The 24,625-nt window shown below is 48.5% G+C and overlaps 2 protein-coding genes across 13 annotated transcripts in view; both read left to right on the forward strand.

The window, feature by feature from the left end:
* The window catches only part of KIF23 (kinesin family member 23), a 912,882-nt gene that overhangs the window by 375,213 nt on the left and 513,044 nt on the right, over window positions 1-24,625 (forward strand). The gene's annotated exons all lie outside the window — the stretch shown is intronic.
* ADAMTS7 (ADAM metallopeptidase with thrombospondin type 1 motif 7) overlaps window positions 14,466-24,625 on the forward strand; it is a 228,485-nt gene continuing 218,325 nt past the window's right edge. The window contains exon 1 of the mRNA XM_040342211.1: window positions 14,466-15,824. Coding sequence (XP_040198145.1) covers window positions 15,629-15,824 — 196 coding nt within the window. The 5' untranslated portion in view covers window positions 14,466-15,628. The remainder of the gene's footprint in view (window positions 15,825-24,625) is intronic.

Here is a 24,625-nt window from a genome sequence, read left to right on the forward strand (position 1 = left end):
CTACTGACACTGTCCACTGCCCTACTGACACCATCCACTGCCCTACTGACACCATCCACTGCTCTACTGACACCATCCACTGCTCTACTAACACCATCCACTGCACTACTGACACCATCCACTGCTCTACTGACACCGTCCTCTGCTCTACTGACACCATCCACTGCTCTACTGACACCATCCACTGCTCTACTGACACCGTCCTCTGCCCTACTGACACCATCCACTGCCCTACTGACACCGTCCTCTGCCCTACTGACACCGTCCACTGCCCTACTGACACCATCCACTGCTCTACTGACACCATCCACTGCTCTACTAACACCATCCACTGCTCTACTCACACCGCCCTCTGCCCTACTGACATTATCCACTGCCCTACTGACACCATCCTCTGCCCTACTGACACTGTCCACTGCTCTACTGACACCGTCCACTACCCTACTGACACCATCCACTGCTCTACTGACACCATCCACTGCTCTACTAACACCATCCACTGCTCTACTAACACCATCCACTGCTCTACTGACACCGTCCACTGCTCTACTGACACCATCCACTGCTCTACTGACACCATCCACTGCTCTACTAACACCATCCACTGCTCTACTGACACCGTCCACTGCTCTACTAACACCATCCACTGCCCTACTGACACCGTCCACTGCTCTACTGACACCATCCACTGCTCTACTGAAACCGTCCACTGCTCTACTGACACTGTCCACTGCCCTACTGACACCATCCACTGCCCTACTGACACCATCCACTGCTCTACTGACACCATCCACTGCTCTACTGACACCATCCACTGCCCTACTGACACCATCCACTGCTCTACTGACACCGTCCTCTGCTCTACTGACACCATCCACTGCTCTACTGACACCGTCCACTGCTCTACTGACACCGTCCTCTGCCCTACTGACACCATCCACTGCCCTACTGACACCATCCACTGCTCTACTGACACCATCCACTGCTCTACTAACACCATCCACTGCTCTACTGACACCGTCCACTGCTCTACTGACACCATCCACTGCTCTACTGACACCATCCACTGCTCTACTAACACCATCCACTGCTCTACTGACACTGTCCACTGCTCTACTAACACCATCCACTGCCCTACTGACACCGTCCACTGCCCTACTGACACCGTCCACTGCCCTACTGACACCATCCACTGCTCTACTGACACCATCCACTGCTCTACTAACAACATCCACTGCTCTACTGACACCGTCCTCTGCTCTACTGACACCATCCACTGCTCTACTGACACCGTCCACTGCTCTACTGACACCGTCCTCTGCCCTACTGACACCATCAACTGCCCTACTGACACCGTCCTCTGCCCTACTGACACCGTCCACTGCTCTACTGATACCGTCATCTGCCCTACTGACACCATCCACTGCCCTACTGACACCATCCACTGCTCTACTGACACCATCCACTGCTCTACTAACACCATCCACTGCTCTACTGACACCGTCCACTGCTCTACTGACACCGTCCACTGCTCTACTGACACCATCCACTGCTCTACTAACACCATCCACTGCTCTACTGACACCGTCCACTGCTCTACTAACACCATCCACTGCCCTACTGACACCGTCCACTGCCCTACTGACACCGTCCACTGCCCTACTGACACCATCCACTGCTCTACTGACACCATCCACTGCTCTACTAACACCATCCACTGCTCTACTGACACCGTCCTCTGCTCTACTGACACCATCCACTGCTCTACTAACACCATCCACTGCTCTACTGACACCGTCCTCTGCTCTACTGACACCATCCACTGCTCTACTGACACCGTCCACTGCTCTACTGACACCGTCCTCTGCCCTACTGACACCATCAACTGCCCTACTGACACCGTCCTCTGCCCTACTGACACCGTCCACTGCTCTACTGATACCGTCATCTGCCCTACTGACACCATCCACTGCCCTACTGACACCATCCACTGCTCTACTGACACCATCCACTGCTCTACTAACACCATCCACTGCTCTACTGACACCGTCCACTGCTCTACTGACACCGTCCACTGCTCTACTGACACCATCCACTGCTCTACTAACACCATCCACTGCTCTACTGACACCGTCCACTGCTCTACTAACACCATCCACTGCCCTACTGACACCGTCCACTGCCCTACTGACACCGTCCACTGCCCTACTGACACCATCCACTGCTCTACTGACACCATCCACTGCTCTACTAACACCATCCACTGCTCTACTGACACCGTCCTCTGCTCTACTGACACCATCCACTGCTCTACTGACACCGTCCACTGCCCTACTGACACCGTCCACTGCTCTACTGACACCGTCCACTGCTCTACTGACACCATCCACTGCTCTACTAACACCATCCTCTGCTCTACTCACACCGCCCTCTGCCCTACTGACATTATCCACTGCTCTACTGACACCGTCCACTGCTCTACTAACACCATCCACTGCCCTACTGACACCATCCACTGCTCTACTGACACCATCCACTGCTCTACTAACACCATCCACTGCTCTACTGACACCGTCCTCTGCTCTACTGACACCATCCACTGCTCTACTGACACCGTCCACTGCCCTACTGACACCGTCCACTGCTCTACTGATACCGTCATCTGCTCTACTAACACCATCCTCTGCTCTACTCACACCGCCCTCTGCCCTACTGACATTATCCACTGCTCTACTGACATCATCCACTGCTCTACTGACACCGTCCTCTGCCCAACTGACACTGTCCACTGTGTTTGAGCATTGGGGTGCACACCTATGCTCCTCACTCACCTGTCATGATATTTTCCGAGCCACTTTCCTGTCTGAATAATTTGTCCGGGTTTCAGGTAGACTGAAACCCGGAAACATGATTCAAAACCCGGACTGGGTGAATCCCGAACAGATGGCAACCCCAAGTGGACCCTGATATTTCATCCGGTTTATTTATTTTATTTATTACAGGTACTTATATAGTGCAGTCAATTTAAACTGTGCTTTCCATACACACTCACTGGCCACTTTATTAGGTACACCTTGCTAGTCCCGGGTTGGACCCCCTTTGGCCTTCACTCTTGGTGCCATAGATACAACAATAGTGCATACTAGCTCATTATAAAATACTTGCCTTAGAACGAACCCCCCCCCCCCCCCCCCGCAGCGGTCCCGGCACATGTCTCCTGGAGTTATTTTTGGGGTATTGTGGGCTCCGGCGCTGTGATTGGCCGGAGCCACGATGACGTCACTCCCGCGCATGTGTGCGGGAGCCGCCGGTAACGGCACAGCAGCTGAAAAAACTAGCTGTTCCTTCAGTGCGCATGTGCCGATGACGTCGGCACATGCTGATACAGCAAATATATCCTAAACGGTGCAAGTTCCTACAGGTAAGCTTTTTTATAGGCTTACCTGTAGGTAAAAGTGGTGTGTAATGATATCAGTGTTGCATGCGCAGTACTCTCTGCATTCACATAATTCTGAGTGTGCTGTGATTGAAGAGAGTGAGGGCCGCTGTAGGTCCCACCAGGTGAAAAAAAAGAATGGAAAAGCCTTAAAAGAGAAAAGGAATGCAGCCGCCACATCTAATGATTGGTAAACTGCAATATTAAACTCAGGCAGCTCTTGCTATACCATATAAACAGTGGCGGCCCATCCATATACGGGGTGCAGGGGCGCCACCCCCCTAATCCATGCGCTCGGCCCCTAATTTCCATGCATGGCACCGGACGCATGGATTTCTATGTTTTTATTTTTAAGCACTTGATTAAAGCCTGAGGCTCTAATTGGCTTAAAAAAAGGGAGTGCTCGGGGCGCAGAGCACTGCGCCCTGAGCCCACCCAGTTGTGTGACAATAGCAAATTAATATTCGCTATTGTCTTCCTGATTCTCCTCTGGGCCAGTCAGGAAGCAGGTCCTGAGACCCGATTGGCCAAGGATTCTTAGGACTCCCTTAGGACTTAGGACTCCCTGGCCAATCAGACTGTTCCGCCGGCTCTTCCTTCCCCTGCCTCCTAAGGTCAGTCGTCCGCAGGGGGTGGATTGCCGCCACATTCTCGTGAATCTGGGGGTGCCTTCCATCTCTTCCCGGGGGGGGGGGGTTACGTGGCATTGGTTAGCGTCAGCCTCCAATGCTGATATGCCATCAGGGGGGTACAGGCAGTACACCTGTTAGAGGTCTGGAGGTCCCCAGGGTCCCCCCTTTTTTTTTATTTTTTTTTTATAAAAAAATAAAAATAAAATGTAATATATTTTTATTTAATTTTTTTATTATTTTTAGAGGTCCGGAGGTCCCCAGGGCCCCGGAGATCCCCAGGGCCCCAGATGACAACCCCTTTTTTTTATAAAAAAAAAAATACATTTTTTTAATAATGTTTATTTTTTTATTATTGTTTATATATTAGATTTTTATTTATTTTTATTTTTTAAAGGGCCCAGGGCCCTGGATGGAAACTCCCCCCCTTTTTTTAAAAAAATGTTTATTTTTATTTTTTATATATTTTTTTTTATTTTTTTTTTTTATTAAAGGGCCCATATGTTTATTTTTTTATTTTTTATTAAAGGGCCCAGAGGTCCCGGATGGCAACCCCCCTTTTTTTGTAATTTCTTTTTATAAAAAATAATAATAATTTGTATATATATATATATATATATATATATATATATATATATGGGCCAGAGGTCTCCAGGGCCCCAGATGGATCTACTATATTTTACTATATTTTTTATATATTTTTTTATTTTTATTAAAGGGCCCAGATGTCCCCAAGGCCCCAGATGGCGCTACCCCCCCTTTTTATATATTTTTTTATTTCTTATTTTTTCTGTTAGCGGGCCCCCCCGCTTCTCGATTCGTGGCAGCCCCCCCCCCCGCTTCTCTGCTCCAGGGGGCCCATGCCTGAAGCTGTGTAAGGGGCCCCATAATTCCTGATGGCGGCCCTGGCTACAATTGACGAACTGTAGTAAATATTGCACATTGGTGCCAAGAAATTAGAAATAAAGTGAAATAATGCAATAAAAGTTAAAAAAAAAGTCATTAGTGCAATCACTCACCAGATGTCAGTGACTCCCTTGCCATTAGACATGTGCAATGCCGAAAAATGTGTTTGTTTGCGCTTCATTGTTTTTTTTTCATATTTCGGGTCATTCGTTATGATTGCAATGTATAAATTTGAAAATAAGCATATTCAGATTTACGAATTTCGTAAATGGGTTTTCCTTAATTAGGATATTTCGAAATTATTGATTTTGTCGAAAATTTGTTAAAAAAAAAAACGAATGCGGAACGAAACAAATTGCACATGTCTACAAAATTTTAGAAAATTGGGATTTTCAAACATTCAAATATTTTTTCAAATATTCTGAAAAAGTTGTTAAACGGGTTTCCGAATTAACAAGTTTATCAAAATTCCTTTAGAAAAAGAAACAAATTGCACATGTCTACTTGTCATACAGCGAGGAGAGTCAACAAGTGCCCAGATTCAGGTAGCAATTGCGTCTGCGTAACCATAGTTACGCAGCGCAATTGCTTACTTGCGCCAGCGTTTCGAATGCTCCTGATTCAGGAACCTCGATACGCCGACGGCAGCCTAAGATATGACTGGCATAAGGCTCTTATGCCAGTCATATCGTAGGCTGCATTCTTACGATGGCCTGCAAATTGCATACTAACGCCGATTCACTACCCTACGCGAGCCCTGCGTACGCAGTTTACGTTGTTTCCTTTCGTCAGGTTTCGCGTAAGGCTGCTCCTGCTATTAGCAGGGGCAGCCAATGCTACGTATACCCGTCGTTCCCGTGTCGCAAAGTTTACATTTTACGTCGTTGCGTAAGTGAATCGTGAATGGCGCTGGACGCCATTTACGTTCACTTTGAAGCAAATGACGTCCTTGCGAGGTCATTTGCCGCAATGCACGTCGGGAAAGTTTCCCGACTAAGCATGCGCACTACGTTCGCCGCGGGAACGCGCCTAATTTAAATGATCCACGCCCCCTACGGGATCATTTAAATTACGCGCCCTTACGCCGGGCATTTTTGAGGAGCGCCCACGCAAATTACGTGGCTACTGCTTCGTGAATGAAGCGTAGCGCAGATAATTTGCGGGGGCGCAGGGCAAAAACGGTACGCTGCGCCTCCGTAAGAAGTGCGCAGCGGTACCTGAATCTAGCCCATGGCTTTTAGGTCTCGAAGGGGACCGGCCCCCGTGGTTCCTTATGTCTCCTGTGGCTCTCAGGGATCCTTGCTCCTCCCCTTTACCATCTCCCCAGTGTGGTTAGGCAGGTAGAAAATAAATGGACAGACAGCTTCTCATAGTGTAAAATCCCTTAGGGATGATTATTTTCGAATAACGAATATAAAAAGCGTCACGAATGCAATAATAATCATAAAAAAAACAGCCCTGTAGAATGTGCAAAAAGATGGACTCAGCCTATCATCTGGCGTGCGTTTCACTTGCTGGGCCAGAAGTGACACCCTGGGAACACCAGCTTGACGCGTTTCGTCATCAGTTAGCGACGTCTTCAGAAGCAGCTGCAAACTGCAATATATTTCTTTTTTTTTTTCCATTTTGGCTTTTATTTAAATTTTCAAATAAACAATGAAGGTCCTGGGACTTCAGGGATGGAATACGGCTGTAGAATAGAGACATCCAAAAGCATCAGAATTTGGAATGTGGACGGTTGGTAAATACAGTTGCCATCCATCCCACAGTCACCAGGGATAAGGATGTTCAGTCCTGGAATCCTGGTGAGGGGTCAGCCATGTGAAAACCTTCTAATGAAGAATGTCACTGACCCCCCTCGGAGAGACGGTAACCAGAAGAGACAAAGAAGAATGACCTCTACAGCCGAAATGTCAGAGGATCAGAGTGTGGACCCCGAGTGATTCTTTGGGATCCCGGTACAAGAACACATCAGTTAAATAGAAATGCGTACAATGCGTACAATGCGTACAATGCATACAATCCGGGGAGAATTTCTAGATTTTTTGGGGGCTCATCTGCAATCCTGACACAGGAAAATGACACTTGTTTCATTTATTTTTATTTATTTATTACTGGTACTTATATAGCGCCATCAATCTACGCAGAGCTTTACACCTGTATCCACTTTAGCTTCAGGCCTTTTTTCTGACACTTTAACTGTAACAATCAGATTTTTTTGCTAAAAATATCTTTTTTTTTTTAAAGACATTTTTAACCACTTAAAGCGGAGGTTCACCCCTAAATTACACTTTTTCCCCTTAGATTAATGCTCGTTTTGTCTAGGGGAATCCGCTAGTTGTGTTAAAATATGAGCCGTACTTACCGTTTACGCGATGCATCTTCTCCGTCGCTTCCGGGTATGGGCTGCGGGACTGGGCGTTCCTTCTTGATTGACAGTCTTCCGAGAGGCTTCCGACGGTCGCATCCAACGCGTCACGATTTTCCGAAAGAAGCCGAACGTCGGTGCGCAGGCGCAGTATAGAGCCGCACCGACGTTCGGCTTCTTTCGGCTACTAGTGACGCGATGGATGCGACCGTCGGAAGCCTCTCGGAAGACTGTCAATCAAGAAGGAACGCCCGCTCCCGAAGACCCATACCCGGAAGCGACGGAGAGGATGCATCTCGAAAACGGTAAGTACTGCTCATATTTTAACACAACTAGCCGATTCCCCTAGACAAAACGAGCAGGAATCTAAGGGGATTTTTTGAAAAAATTTTCTTATGGGTGAACTCCCGCTTTAAGACCCGGACCATTATGCAGGCCTCTTTTTTGCGATTCGGCACTGCGTCGTTTTAACTGACAATTGCGCGGTCGTGCGACGTGGCTCCCAAACAAAATTGGCGTCCTTTTTTTCCCCCACAAATAGAGCTTTCTATTGGTGGTATTTGATCACCTCTGCGGTTTTTATTTTTTGCGCTATAAACAAAAATAGAGCGACAATTTTGAAAAAAAAAATGCAATATTTTTTACCTTTTGCTATAATAAATATCCCCCAAAAATATATAAAAAAAAGTATTTTTTCCCTCAGTTTAGGCCGATACGTATTCTTCTACCTATTTTTGGTAAAACAAATCGCAATAAGCGTTTATCGATTGGTTTGCGCAAAATTGATAGCGTTTACAAAATAGGGGATAGTTTTTTTGCATATTAATATTTTTTTTTTTACTATTAATGGCGGCGATCAGCGATTTTTTTCGTGACTGCGACATTATGGCGGACACTTCGGACAATTTTGACACATTTTTGGGATCATTGTCATCTTCACAGCGAAAAGTGCTATAAAAATTTACTGATTACTGTGAAAATGAAATTGGCAGTTTAGGAGTTAACCACTAGGGGGCACTGTAGGGGTTAAGTGTGACCTCATATGTGTTTCTAACTGTAGGGGGGTGGGGCTGGACGTGTGACGTCATTGATCGTCTTTCCCTATATCAGGGAACAGACGATCACTGACACTGCCACAACGAAGAACAGGGAAGGTGTGTTTACACATGCCTCTCCACGTTCTTCAGCTCCTGTGACCGATGGCGGGACACCGGTGGCGATCGGGTCCGCGGGTCCCGCGGGCGCGGCCACTGAGCTACGGACTGGGTTGCGAGCGCGCCGCCGGCGGCGCGCTCGTGACCCCACGGCTGGGCCTAAAGAGACACGTACAGGTACGTGATTGTGCCCAGCCGCGCCATTCTGCCGACGTATATCGGCGTGAAGGGGTCCTTAAGTGGTTAATCAGGTCTCAGGACCCACTTCCTGTTCAGTTGAGGAGAAGCAACAGGCCCCTCTAACGCCTGGAGGCCCGAACGACCAGCCAGCACGTCCACCGGCTGGCTAGAGACCCGAAGGAAACTGGAATTGGCTTCGATCGGGTCTCGGCTCTAGTAACCCGGAAGCGGTTTAATGACTTCCGTTTTACTGAAGACTTAGACCCCTTTGGAGGCGTTTTTCAGGCATTTGAGCACTAAAAATAGCGTGAAAAAAAGCCTCATCTGCAATCCCAGTGTGAAAACCCCAGTTTACCGCGATTGTCACCCCCATACGCCTAGATGTGAACAGAGCCTAATAGCTAGATTCATGTAGGGGCGTGCATCTTTAAGGCGGCGTAGCGTACCGTATTTACGCTACGCCGCCTTAAGTCAGAGAGGCAAGTACTGTATTCACACAGTACTTGCCTTCTAACTTACGGCGGCGTATCGTAAATGTGGCCGGCGTAAGCCACATTTAGGATGAGGGGCGTGTTTTATGTTAATGGGGGGGTGACCCGACGTGATTGGCGTTTTTTTACGAACGGCGCATGCGCCGTCCGTGTACATATCCCAGTGTGCATTGCTCTAAAGTACGCCGCAAGGACGTATTGGTTTCGACGTGAACGTAAATTACATCCAGCCCTATTCACGGACGACTTACGCAAACGACGTAACATTTTCAAATTTCGACGCGGGAACGACGGCCATACTTAACATTGACTAGGCCAGCTATTTGATGGAAAATGCCTTAAGTAAACGGCGTATCTTTACTGCGACGGGCGCACGTACGTTCGTGAATAGGCGTATCTATGCACTTACATATTCTACGCCGAACTCAACGGAAGCGCCACCTAGCGGCCAAAGGAAAAATTGCACCCTAAGATACGACGGCGCAGGCCGTCGTATCTTAGCTAGGTTTAAGTGTATCTCAGTTTGAGAATACACTTAAACTTAGGACGGCGCAGATTCCGAGTTAGGTTGGCGTATCTACTGATACGCCGACCTAACTCTCTCTGAATCTGGCTATCAAATCACTATTATACATTTCCTCCTCTGTAAAGAGATACATTGTATCGTTTTTTCCTCACAGGAAAGGAAATGTATCTTTTTCTCTGGACAGGGGACACATCTGTGTAAACAAAAGAGTCTGCTGAAAAACAAACAAACAAACAAAGAAATAAATGAAGATAAAATAGATCTGAGATTGGCCTAGATGAGTGTCAGTGTCCTTTTTAGGCATTTCCTCCATTCACAAAACACCTTGTATTTTTTTATTTTTTTAATAAATACAAGTAGGTCTCCAATTAGACAGGGTGGAGATTGTGACATCACCGGCTCTTATATTTATTAACCACTTCCCATCCGGCTTTTTGCAGAATGACGGGCGGGCGGTGGTTCCGTTATCCTGACTGGATGTCATGTGACGTCTTTTAGGATAACAGCTGGCGTGCGCCCGTGGGGGCTCACAGCACATCGATCGGTGGTGCGGCGTGTCAGTCTGACATGCCGCAACACCGATCTTGGTAAAGAGCCTCTGACCGAGTAGAGTAGAGCCGATCTGCCGATCTCCTGTCAGGGTGGTCTGCGCTGTTTGATTATCAGCGCAGCCCCCCCATGGATGCCCACCCAGGACCACCAGGGATACCACCAGGACCACCTGGGATTTCCACCACTGATGACCACCAGGTTTGACACCCATTGCCACCAGGGATGCCAATCTTTGCCAAAATCAATGCCAATCAGTGCCCACAAATGGTGCCAGTCAGTGCTCATCACTAATGCCTTCCAGTGCCTTCTTATCAGTGATGCCCATCAGTGCCATCTATCAGTGTCCATCAGTGCCACCTATCAGTACCCATCAGTGCCACTTATCAGTGCCACCCATAAGTATCCATCAGTGTAGCCTTTCAGTGCCCATCAGTGCCACCTATGAGTGCCCATCAGTGCCACCAATCAGTGCCCATCAGTGCTGCCTAACAGTGCACATCACATGTGATGGGAGACCTCTGATGTGAAGGGGGAGACCTATGATGTAAGGAATGATGTGAAGGGGGGTTCAAAAGTGATTGGGAAACCTCTGATGTGAAGGGGAGACCTCTGATGTTATAGTGACAAGGGGGGGGGCGCTGATGTGAAGGGGGGGCGCTGATTTGAAGGGGGAACCTCTAAATTGAAGGGGGAACCTCTGATGTGAGGGGGGATGTGATGGGAGACCTCTGATGTGAAGGGGGCGACCTATGATGTGAAGGGGAACCTCTGATGTTATGGGGACACTTCTGATGTGAAGGGGGAACCTCTGATGTGATGGGGGAACCTCTGATGTGATAGGGGTACCTCTGATGTGAAGGGGGGGGGGTGCTGATGTGATAGGGGTACCTCTGATGTGAAGGGGGGGGGGCGCTGATGTGAAGGGGGAACCTCTGATGTGAAGGGGGAGACCTATAATGTGAGGAAGGATGTGAAGGGGGGTTCAATGGTGATTGGGAAACCTCTGATGTGAAGGGGAGACCTCTGATGTCATGGGGAGACTTCTGATGTGAAGGGGGAACTTCTGATGTGATAGGGGAACCTCTGATGTGATAGGGGGGCGCTGATGTGAAGGGGGAGCCTCTGATGTTATGGGGACACGTCTGATGTGAAGGGGGAACCTCTGATGTGATGGGGGAACCTCTGATGTGATAGGGGTACCTCTAATGTGAATGGGGGGCGCTGATGTGAAGGGGACACTTCTGATGTGAAGGGGGAACCTCTGATGTTATGGGGACACTTCTGATGTGAAGGGGGAACCTATGATGTGAAGGGGGAACCTCTGATGTGATGGAAGAACCTCTGATGTGATGGGGAACCTCTGATGTGATAGGGGTACCTCTGATGTGAAGGGGGGCGCTGATGTGAAGGGGGAACCTCTGATGTGAAGGGGGAACCTCTGATGTGATGGGGGAACCTCTGATGTGAAGGGGGAACCTCTGATGTGATGGGGGAACCTCTGATGTGAAGGGGGAACCTCTGATGTGAAGGGGGAGACCTATGATGTGAGGAAGTATGTGAAGGGGGGTTCAAAAGTGATTGGGAAACCTCTGGTGTGAAGTGGAGACCTCTGATGTTATGGGGAGACCTCTGATGTGATGGGGGAACCTCTGATGTGAGGAAGTATGTGAAGGGGGGTTCAAAAGTGATTGGGAAACCTCTGATGTGAAGTGGAGACCTCTGATGTGAAGTGGAGACCTCTGATGTGAAGGGGAGACCTCTGATGTGATGGGGGAACCTCTGATGTGAAGGGGGAACCTCTGATGTGATGGGGGAACCTCTGATGTGATGGGGGAACCTCTGATGTGAAGGGGGAACCTCTGATGTGAAGGGGGGAGACCTATGATGTGAGGAAGTATGTGAAGGGGGGTTCAAAAGTGATTGGGAAACCTCTGGTGTGAAGTGGAGACCTCTGATGTTATGGGGAGACCTCTGATGTGATGGGGGAACCTCTGATGTGAGGAAGTATGTGAAGGGGGGTTCAAAAGTGATTGGGAAACCTCTGATGTGAAGTGGAGACCTCTGATGTGAAGTGGAGACCTCTGATGTGAAGGGGAGACCTCTGATGTGATGGGGGAACCTCTGATGTGAAGGGGGAACCTCTGATGTGATGGGGGAACCTCTGATGTGAAGGGGGAACCTCTGATGTGAAGGGGGAGACCTATGATGTGAGGAAGTATGTGAAGGGGGGTTCAAAAGTGATTGGGAAACCTCTGATGTGAAGTGGAGACCTCTGATGTGAAGTGGAGACCTCTGATGTTATGGGGAGACCTCTGATGTGATGGGGGAACCTCTGATGTGAAGGGGGAACCTCTGATGTGAAGGGGGAACCTCTGATGTGATGGGGGAACCTCTGATGTGAAGGGGGAACCTCTGATGTGATGGGGGAACCTCTGATGTGAAGGGGGAACCTCTGATGTGAAGGGGGAGACCTATGATGTGAGGAAGTATGTGAAGGGGGGTTCAAAAGTGATTGGGAAACCTCTGGTGTGAAGTGGAGACCTCTGATGTTATGGGGAGACCTCTGATGTGATGGGGGAACCTCTGATGTGAGGAAGTATGTGAAGGGGGGTTCAAAAGTGATTGGGAAACCTCTGATGTGAAGTGGAGACCTCTGATGTGAAGTGGAGACCTCTGATGTGAAGGGGAGACCTCTGATGTGATGGGGGAACCTCTGATGTGAAGGGGGAACCTCTGATGTGATGGGGGAACCTCTGATGTGAAGGGGGAACCTCTGATGTGAAGGGGGAGACCTATGATGTGAGGAAGTATGTGAAGGGGGGTTCAAAAGTGATTGGGAAACCTCTGATGTGAAGTGGAGACCTCTGATGTGAAGTGGAGACCTCTGATGTTATGGGGAGACCTCTGATGTGATGGGGGAACCTCTGATGTGAAGGGGGAACCTCTGATGTGATGGGGGAACCTCTGATGTGATGGGGGAACCTCTGATGTGAAGGGGGAACCTCTGATGTGATGGGGGAATACTCTAGAAAATGTGAAAAAATATGGTACCCTTGGTTGGGAACCCCCGGGGACTTGCCCCAGATGACCTAATCATGGATAGACTTTTGGGACTCAATGCGGGCTAGATACACACTACTCATTTAGTGCCAACACTAGATTATGGTGGGTGAGATGACCTGTCACAGATTACGACCAGGGGGTGCTGTGGTATCTGACCGCGGCTGTATGTTCATTCATGACGGTGACTAGCGTATAAACGCATTGTTTTTATTGTATATGGAATTGTACTTGTTTGCTATATATGTTATGACTGTGGTTCTTTGGACTGTATGTGTTTAATTCTAAATGAAAACTTCTGTTTTTGGACCCATTTTTTTGTTCACATTTTAGACTGGGGGGGGCTCCAGATTTTGCTGCTCTGGAGTCATTACCAAAGTGTATTGATGTCATTTTCACACCATGGTCACTAGATGGCAGCAGCGGGTCAGCCCAGGTCCCCAGCCCTACAATGGGACAGGTCTGCTGCTGGTAGAGTGGAAGTGTGAATAGAGGGACTTTACATCTGCTGCATGTCCTCAGCTGCAGGCAGGGGTGAGATTGTCTTTTCTTTGTGCTTAGTAGAGAGATTTGTTTGGTGTTATGGACTGAAACAATTTAGAAGCAGTGAATTTTATCCCATAGTGAAGGAGGGATGGGGTGAGTGATGAGAGGGGGCGCTAGAGAGGGACACAGATGAAAGAGGAGCAGGGAGAGTGTGGGAAGGACAGGAGGCAGTGCTGGAAAAGGAGGAGAGCCTGGGGTGCAGGAGGAGGGTCTCCCAACTTCACAGTCCCAGACAAGAACCAGATGACAAGAGACAAAAGAGAAGATCAAGGAGGTTGGAGACAATCTGTCAGCAGAGCTCAGAGCAGAGGACTCAGCTGTGACCAAGAGACATGCAGAAGAAGAGACAGGGACATAGGAAAAGACTAGAGGACTGACCACTGCACACCCAGAACCTGACTGACCTCCACACCTCCAAACTCCCTGACCACTGCACAGCCCCAACCTGACTGATCACTGACCACCACAGCCCCAACCTGACTGATCACTGACCACCACAGCCCCAACCTGACTGATCACTGACCACCACCCCCCCAACCTCCCTGACCACCACAGCTCCAACCTGACTGATCACTGACCACCACCCCCCCCCCCCAACCTCCCTGACCACCACAGCTCCAAACTCCCTGACCACTGACCACTACAGCCCCAACCTGACTGATCACTACAGCCCCAACCTTACTGATCACTGACCACCACAGCCCCAACCTGACTGACCACCACAGCCCCAACCTGACTGACCACCACAACCCCAACCTGACTGACCACCACAGCCCCAACCTGACTGACCATCACACCCACAACTTCCCTGACCATCACAGCTCCAATGTTCCTGACCACTGATCATTAAAGCCTCAACCTGACTGACCTCTGCACACCACAGCCCCAACCTGACTGACCACCACAGCTCCAAACTCCCTGACCACTACAGCTCCAAACTCCCTGACCACTGACCATCACAGCCCCAACCTGACTGGCCATCAAACCCCCAACCTCCCTGACCACTGACTATACCAGCTCCAACCTTCCTGACCACTGACCATCACAGCTCCAACCTTCCTGACCACTGGCCATCACAGCTCCAACCTTCCTGACCACTGGCCATCACAGCTCCAACCTTCCTGACCACTGACCATCACAGCCCCAACCTGACTGGCCATCAAACCCCCAACCTTCCTGACCACTGACTATACCAGCTCCTACCTTCCTGACCACTGCACACCACAGCTCCAACCTGACTGACCACCACAGCTCCAACCTTCCTGACCACTGACCATCAAAGCCTCAACCTGACTGATCACTGACCACCACAGCCACAACCTCCCTGACCACTGACCATCACCCCCCAACCTCCCTGACCACCACAGCTCCAAACTCCCTGACCACTGACCATCACACCCACAACCTCCCTGACCATCACATCCCCAACCTGACTGATCACTGGCCACCACAGCTCCAACCTCCCTGACCATCACAGCCCCAACCTGACTGACCACTGCACACTACAGCCCCAACACCCCCTAACCATCACAGCTCCAACCGCCCTGACCACTGACCATCAAATCCCCAACCTGACTGACCTCTGACCATCACAGCCCCAACCTGACTGACCTCTGACCATCACAGCCCCAACCTGACTGACCTCTGACCATCACAGCCCCAACCTGACCGATTGCTGCACATCACAGCCCCAGCAAAGTAACAAAGTATCAATAACTTCCTAAATGATAACAAACTTTGCACACACCTAGAAGTCCTCCTTCTTGTATATAGTCCATAGATGACCCACTGCACACTCAGGACAGACCCCCGGACCACTACTGGAGCACAATCCTCCTACAGGGACCGCCATAGGAATTCCTGGACTACTTCAGGGGCAGGACCCCCCCTCCAGGGACATCCATCAGATTTCAGGATGACCTTCCTGATGCTTCTCCTCTGCACTCATCTGCAAGCTGTGACCTCTCTTCTCGCAGGTAGGTGACCCTCCATGCTATCTGGGAATGATTTACAGATACTAATCATAGAGACATGGCTGATCAGCCTGGACTGACAACCCGTCCTCTAGAGTGCAGGGCTGAGCTGTCTGCTTCTTTCTGCTGTCTATGGATTCTTCCAGTGTTCATTGTGGTGGTGGGAAGTCTCACAGAGAGAGATTTACAAAAACTGGAGCGCTCGGAATCTGGAGCAGTTGGTAACCAATCAGCTTCTAACTTCAGTTTGTTCAATTCAGCTTTGATAATAAAAGCTGGAAGCTGATTGGTTACTATGCAAAGCTGCACCAGATTCTGCGCTCTCCAGAGAGAGTGACGATGAGGATTCCCATGTACACATCATGGCTCTCCTTTGGATCATAGAAAGGGCTAGATTCAGGTAGCTGCGCTTGATGTTACGGCGGCGCAGCGTATCGTATTTACGCTACGCCGCCGCAACTTACAGGAGCAAGTGCAGTATTCACAAAGCACTTGCTCCGTAAGTTGCGGCGGCGTAGCGTAAATGGGGCCGGCGTAAGCCCGCGTAATTCAAATGTGGAAGGGGGGGGCGTGTTTTATGTTAATGTGTGATGACCTGACGTGATTGACGTTTTTTACGAACGGCGCATGCGCCGTCCGTGTACATATCCCAGTGTGCATTGCTCCCGAGTACGCCGCAACGAAGTATTGGTTTCGACGTGAACGTAAATTACGTCCAGCCCTATTCGCGAACGACTTACGCAAACGACGTCAAAAATTAAAAAATCGAAGCGGGAACGACGTCCATACTTAACATTGCGTGCGCCTCATAGAAGCAGGAGCAACGTTACGCCGAAAAAACCTTACGCAAACGACGTAAAAAACTACCGCCGGGCGCACGTACGTTTGTGAATCGGCGTAACTAGGTAATTTGCATACTCGACGCCAAAAGCGACGGAAGCGCCACCTAGCGGCCAGCGTGAGAATGCACCCTAAGATACGACGGCGTAAGTGAATTACGCCAGTCGGATCTTAGGCTAATGTCGGCGTATCTTTCTGAATACAGAAAGAAGATACGCCAGCGCAGCTTTGAATTTACGCGGCGTATCTATGGATACGCCGGCGTCAATCATTGCTGAATCTAGCCCACAGTGTTTTATTATATCTGTTCAACAAGTGCAAAGCCAAGCCCAGCTGTACATCCAGCCAGATATGTTGGGAGCCGATAAGATTTTGTACTCTCGGGTTCCTTTCACAACATGCAGGTGCGATGAGGAGCACGTGAGCGTTCAGGAGCACGTGAGCGTTCTCTGCGTCTTCCCATGTGTTGTGTGTACAAACCTGGAAAGCGAGCCCCTGACCCCTTTTTCGGGTCATATTTGCACATTTGCAGTTTGGTGAACGCGAAAACTCAAGGGCCGGGACAAGGGGTGAGTGGGAGCAACGGCCGGCCTGGGCACTGTGGTATCATGTGAGCTGGGGGGGGGGGGGGGAGGAGGTGGCAAAATGAGATGGGGGGGGATTTGTGTGGCAAGGGAGAATTTGGGGGGTAGCAAGTGGTAAGCCATAGGCGTGCGCACATTGTGTGCTGGGTGTGCCTAATCACCCCATGTGCATTAGTAATATCGCTCTGTGTAGCAGAAGTTACATGTAAAAGATCTACCCCTTACCTGCTTATGAGAAGTGTTTATGCTCTTCTCTTTCACTGTGTTGGCAGGGAGGTCAGTGTGCCAGCTCATATATATGTAGACACATACACACGCATGTGTGTTTGAGCTTTAGGGTGCACACCCTAAAGCAATAGGCTGCACACACCTAAGGGGGAAGCATTGTTCTAGGAGGGGACATTTGGGGGGTAGCAAGGGGTAAGCATTGTTCTAGGAGGGGACATTTGGGGGGTAGCAAGGGGTAAGCAGTGTTCTAGGAGGGGACATTTTGGGGTAGCAAGGGGTAAGCATTATTCTAGGAGGGGACATTTGGGGGGTAGCAAGGGCTAAGCATTGTTCTAGGAGGGGACATTTGGGGGGTAGCAAGGGGTAAGCATTGTTCTAGGAGGGGACATTTGGGGGGTAGCAAGTGGTAAGCATTGTTCTAGGAGGGGACATTTGGGGGGTAGCAAGGGGTAAGCATTGTTCTAGGAGGGGACATTTGGGGGGTAGCAAGGGCTAAGCATTGTTCTAGGAGGGGACATTTGGGGGGTAGCAAGGGCTAAGCATTGTTCTAGGAGGGGACATTTGGGGGGTAGCAAGGGGTAAGCATTGTTCCAGGAGGGGACATTTGGGGGGTAGCAAGGGGTAAGCATTGTTCTAGGAGGGGACATTTGGGGGGTAGCAAGGGGTAAGCATTGTTCTAGGAGGGGACATTTGGGGGGTAGCAAGGGGTAAGCATTGTTCCAGGAGGGGACATTTGGGGGGTAGCAAGGGGTAAGCATTGTTCTAGGAGGGGACATTTGGGGGGTAGCAAGGGGTAAGCATTGTTCTAGGAGGGGACATTTGGGGGATAGCAAGGGGTAAGCATTGTTCTGGGAGGGCACATTTGGGGGGTAGGAGTACTGAGAGTGGCGATTTAGGGAGACTTGTGTTGGAAGGGGGGGGGGGGGGGGAAGGTTTGTACAATAAAGGGGGATTTGGGGGGAATTTGTGCTGGGAGGTGGGAAATTTGAAGTCGGGGGGTGAAGATGATCGTGGTAAAGAGCCAATCACAGCAGTTCTTTACCATGTGATCAGCTGTGTCTGATCACAGGGTAAACAGTCTTGCCGGTGCTTCCCCCATGCACTGTCACAGCATGAGGAGAGGAGAGCCGGTAACTGGCAATTCTGACAGGAGACATGCACATAGATAATCAGGGCACTGTTCAGCAGTGCAACCCCTATCAGTGCCTCCTCATCAGTGCTGCCTATATGTGCCCATCACAGCAGCCTCATCAGCACTGCCTATCAGTGAAGCCCAGGGGCGGACTGACCATTGAGGCTCTCTGGCACTGCCCGAGGGCCCCATGCCACTAGGGGGCACCATCAGGGTTGCCAGGCTCAATAAAACCAGGGACAGTATGTAAAAATATGTTTTTTTTTTACATCTGTCCCTGATATGTCCGAAACCGACATGCTTTTGATGTGAAAATCCTGAGATTTTAGCTGCACTGCCTTTTGGAGTGGTGGCCATCTGTAAGCCCGGGGGGCCCCATAATCTTCTATTGCCCGGGGGCCCCCATGAGTTGTCAGTCCGCCCCTGGTGAAGCCTATCAGTTCCCATCACTGCCGCCTCATCAGTGCTGCCTATCAGTGAAGCCTATCAGTGTCTCCTCATCAGTGCTGCCTATCAGTGTGCATCGGTGCAGCCTCATCAGCGCTGCCTATCAGTGAAGCCCATCAGTGCCCATCAGTGCTGCCTCATCGGTCCTGCTGCATCATCAGTGCTGCCTATCAGTGCGCATCAGTGCAGCCTCATCAGCGCTGCCTATCAGTGAAGCCTATTAGTGCCCATCAGTACCGCCTCATCAGTGCTGCCTATCAGTGAAGCCTATCAGTGCTGCCTATCAGTGAAGCCTATCAGTGCCCGTTTGTGCCGCCTCATTAGCGCACATCAGTGAAGGAGAAAAATTCCATATTTACAAAATTTTATAACAGAAACTAAGGTTTTTTTTTTTAATATTTTCAGTGTTTTTTTGTTTGTTTTTAAAAAAAAAAACCCAGTGGTGATTAAAAACTACCAAAAGAAAGCTCTATTTGTCTAAAAAAAAATGATAAAAATGTCATATGGTTACAGTGTTGCATTACCGCGCAATTGTCATAAAAAAGTGTGAAAGCTGGGCCAGGAAGGGGGTAAAAGTGCACGGTATTGAAGAGGTTAAAAGACAGTCGGGACACGGGACACTGGGAGTAAAGTTCACCGGTGTTCTGTACACCAAGGCAGGTGACCTTCCGAGGGCTGCAAAGAATTGATTATTCCGTTTTATGCAATGCAGAGCTGTGTGAGTCTGGAGGGCGGATTTCTAACACAGCCACACCTTGTCCCGTCCCAAGCTGGACATACATCATAAAACACGGCCAGGTTCCTTTCATATATATAGTGTAACGTTGATGTATAGAATTCATGGCAAGCCATTCAGTTTTGTTTTCTGTAGTTTGGAATCAGGTCAGTAAATGATTGGAAACACCAAATGCCTCGTCATCTTTCTCCACGACCCATTAACATGACAAAAACCCATCATTTACAGCAGGGCACCTTCCCACCTGCATGAAGCTGTGACTCAAGTATCGAATGCTGAATTCTGGAGGGCCGGCCTTTCATTTATATCAGGAGAAAAGAATGTTCCTTACATTGGTGATCAGTGGGAAGAATGTCCCTTACATTGGTGATCAGTGAGAAGAATGTTCCTTACATTGGTGATCAGTGAGAAGAATGTTCCTTACATTGGTGATCAGTGGGAAGAATGTCCCTTACATTGGTGATCAGTGAGAAGAATGTTCCTTACATTGGTGATCAGTGAGAAGAATGTTCCTTACATTGGTGATCAGTGGGAAGAATGTTCCTTACATTGGTGATCAGTGGGAAGAATGTTCCTTACATTGGTGATCAGTGAGAAGAATGTTCCTTACATTGGTGATCAGTGAGAAGAATGTCCCTTACATTGGTCATCAGTGAGAAGAATGTCCCTTACATTGGTGATCAGTGAGAAGAATGTCCCTTACATTGGTGATCAGTGGGAAGAATGTCCCTTACATTGGTGATCAGTGGGAAGAATGTCCCTTACATTGGTGATCAGTGAGAAGAATGTTCCTTACATTGGTGATCAGTGAGAAGAATGTCCCTTACATTGGTGATCAGTGAGAAGAATGTCCCTTACATTGGTGATCAGTGAGAAGAATGTCCCTTACATTGGTGATCAGTGAGAAGAATGTCCCTTACATTGGTGATCAGTGGGAAGAATGTCCCTTACATTGGTGATCAGTGGGAAGAATGTCCCTTACATTGGTGATCAGTGAGAAGAATGTTCCTTACATTGGTGATCAGTGAGAAGAATGTCCCTTACATTGGTGATCAGTGAGAAGAATGTCCCTTACATTGGTGATCAGTGAGAAGAATGTTCCTTACATTGGTGATCAGTGGGAAGAATGTTCCTTACATTGGTGATCAGTGGGAAGAATGTTCCTTACATTGGTGATCAGTGGGAAGAATGTTCCTTACATTGGTGATCAGTGAGAAGAATGTTCCTTACATTGGTGATCAGTGAGAAGAATGTCCCTTACATTGGTGATCAGTGGGAAGAATGTCCCTTACATTGGTGATCAGTGAGAAGAATGTTCCTTACATTGGTGATCAGTGGGAAGAATGTCCCTTACATTGGTGATCAGTGGGAAGAATGTTCTTACATTGGTGATCAGTGGGAAGAATGTCCCTTACATTGGTGATCAGTGAGAAGAATGTTCCTTACATTGGTGATCAGTGAGAAGAATGTCCCTTACATTGGTGATCAGTGAGAAGAATGTCCCTTACATTGGTGATCAGTGGGAAGAATGTCCCTTACATTGGTGATCAGTGAGAAGAATGTTCCTTACATTGGTGATCAGTGGGAAGAATGTCCCTTACATTGGTGATCAGTGAGAAGAATGTTCCTTACATTGGTGATCAGTGGGAAGAATGTCCCTTACATTGGTGATCAGTGGGAAGAATGTCCCTTACATTGGTGATCAGTGAGAAGAATGTTCCTTACATTGGTGATCAGTGGGAAGAATGTTCCTTACATTGGTGATCAGTGGGAAGAATGTTCCTTACATTGGTGATCAGTGAGAAGAATGTTCCTTACATTGGTGATCAGTGGGAAGAATGCCCCTTACATTGGTGATCAGTGGGAAGCAGTGGCGTCTCCAGCTTTCATATTTAGGGGGGGCACATGGGGGGACAGGGACAAAAGTAGGGGGGCCAACTATAAAATGCAATTATATATATATATATATATATATATATATATATATATATATATATTTATATCCTGGGGCCCTTTACTACGATCCCACTATGGGCCCTTTCACATGTTCTGCAGTGAGCTCCCTTCCTACTATACTGGGGCCCCCCAGGGTGGCAGAAAACAAGAGATATATGTCACCAGCACACCAAGAAAATATAAGGGTCCAAAGCAGTGGGAGAACTATCAGGATTGCAAAGGTTGTCTTGCCACCGGGCCCTGGTATTCTGCCACAGTGGGGATCCCCAGCTGTCCTGTCCCTGCTATTTACAGCGCTGGTCTGGCGTCTGTCTCCTTGGCAGCGGCGGCAGTCTATTGGGACCTAGTGCTGGTGACATTATGGGTGCATGCAGGGGAAGGCTGGCACTATTGGTTATAGAGAGCTGAGCCCCCAGCTGGTCACCTAGCAGCAGTAATGCTGTATAACCTTCTCTGTTGACATGCTGATCGGCATGTGATCCAGGTGATGCTCCCAGTCAGATCTAATCAACACAGTATTTATTAGCATCAAGAGTACAACCACATAAATATAATCAACCGTATGATCAGCAGCCATGTGGGCTCTATGCCTGTAAAGTGTGGGCTTTGATCAATAAAATCACTGATATTTATGACTAGGATTTGACTAAGAGCATCACCTGGATTGCATCCCGATCAGCATGTCAGAGAAGGGTCCACTGCTGCTAAGCAACCTGCAGGGAGCTCAACTGTCTACAACCAATAGAGATGGGCTCGGGTGTGTTTGAAATCCCACATGCCCGATCCCACCAGGAAGCCGACACTCCACAGTGCTAATCAATGTATGGGCTGCCTAAGAGCTAAGACCAGCCATAGACAGTTTAAATCTCAGCTGGTTCAGCAGAAACTGGCTGAGATTTGAACCATTAATGAGCAGATTCTCTTATAATTATCACTAGTGGTTGCTGGATAGCCACTGGTGATAATCACTGTTTGTCGGGAGAATATAATTGCTGGGCAGGAGGGATATTCCCCTGTCACCACTGTCTGTTGATGGGGGAATCATGCAAGTTTCTTTCCTGCAATCTGTGGATGCAGGAAAGAAATTTGCACCATATATTATCTGCCTAACTGAAAGTGAAAGTAAATTGTGAATGTTTTGAAAGAACAGGAGAGGGGGAGGGAGACAGATGGGGGGGAGAAGGGATGGAGATAATGTAGTTCAGTGATTACAGTGTACTGCAGTCTGCAGTGCACACACTTAAACACGGTCCAGGCTAGAATATCTGGTTGTGTGAGCGCTCGCATTATGCAGTGTCGGCGAGCACAGGGAGGGGGAGGAATCCCCCGCAGAGCTGACTGGGGACGCTCTCCCTCTCGGGGAGCAAAGTACAAAAATTGCAAAAAAAAAAAAAAAATTGCAAAAAAAAAAAAAATTTTTTTTTTGGGGGGGCACATGGTGGGGCACAGCATGATGTTGGGGGGGTCAGGGCCCCCTCTGGCCCCCCCCTAGGGACGCCTCTGGTGGGAAGAATGTCCCTTACATTGGTGATCAGTGAGAAGAATGTTCCTTACATTGGCGATCAGTGGGAAGAATGTCCCTTACATTGGTGATCAGTGAGAAGAATGTCCCTTACATTGGTGATCAGTGGGAAGAACGTCCTTACATTGGTGATCAGTGGGAAGAATGTCCCTTACATTGGTGATCAGTGGGAAGAATGTCCCTTACATTGGTGATCAGTGAGAAGAATGTTCCTTACATTGGTGATCAGTGGGAAGAATGTTCCTTACATTGGTGATCAGTGAGAAGAATGTTCCTTACATTGGTGATCAGTGGGAAGAATGTCCCTTACATTGGTGATCAGTGAGAAGAATGTTCCTTACGTTGGTGATCAGTGAGAAGAATGTCCCTTACATTGGTGATCAGTGAGAAGAATGTCCCTTACATTGGTGATCAGTGAGAAGAATGTCCCTTACATTGGTGATCAGTGGGAAGAATGTCCCTTACATTGGTGATCAGTGAGAAGAATGTTCCTTACATTGGTGATCAGTGAGAAGAATGTTCCTTACATTGGTGATCAGTGAGAAGAATGCTCCTTACATTGGTGATCAGTGAGAAGAATGTTCCTTACATTGGTGATCAGTGAGAAGAATGTTCCTTACATTGGTGATCAGTGGGAAGAATGTTCCTTACATTGGTGATCAGTGAGAAGAATGTTCCTTACATTGGTGATCAGTGAGAAGAATGTTCCTTACGTTGGTGATCAGTGAGAAGAATGTTCCTTACATTGGTGATCAGTGAGAAGAATGCTCCTTACATTGGTGATCAGTGGGAAGAATGCTCCTTACATTGGTGATCAGTGGGAAGAATGTCCCTTACATTGGTGATCAGTGGGAAGAATGTTCCTTACATTGGTGATCAGTGAGAAGAATGCTCCTTACATTGGTGATCAGTGGGAAGAATGTCCCTTACATTGGTGATCAGTGGGAAGAATGTCCCTTACATTGATGATCAGTGAGAAGAATGTCCCTTACATTGGTGATCAGTGGGAAGAATGTCCCTTACATTGGTGATCAGTGGGAAGAATGTTCCTTACATTGGTGATCAGTGGGAAGAATGTCCCTTACATTGGTGATCAGTGGGAAGAATGTTCCTTACATTGGTGATCACATCTCGTTGGGTTTGTTTAGTTTCAAGTAATGATCGATAGCATTCCATAGTGATGCCGGCTTACTCTGACTCCAAAGCTCCCTACAGTTCTGTCTGTCAAAATACTTGCAGTTCTGAAACTGGTATTGTGATCTGGTGGCTGAGTAGACTATTTATTGCATTCTCTGAGTTTGTTTAGTTAGTTCATTGTTGGGCAATTTGCTGTATTGACAAAATGGTTTGGGCTGTTTT

Source organism: Rana temporaria, chromosome 3, assembly GCF_905171775.1.
Source record: "Rana temporaria chromosome 3, aRanTem1.1, whole genome shotgun sequence".
In the NCBI taxonomy this organism is placed as follows: Eukaryota; Metazoa; Chordata; class Amphibia; order Anura; family Ranidae; genus Rana; species Rana temporaria.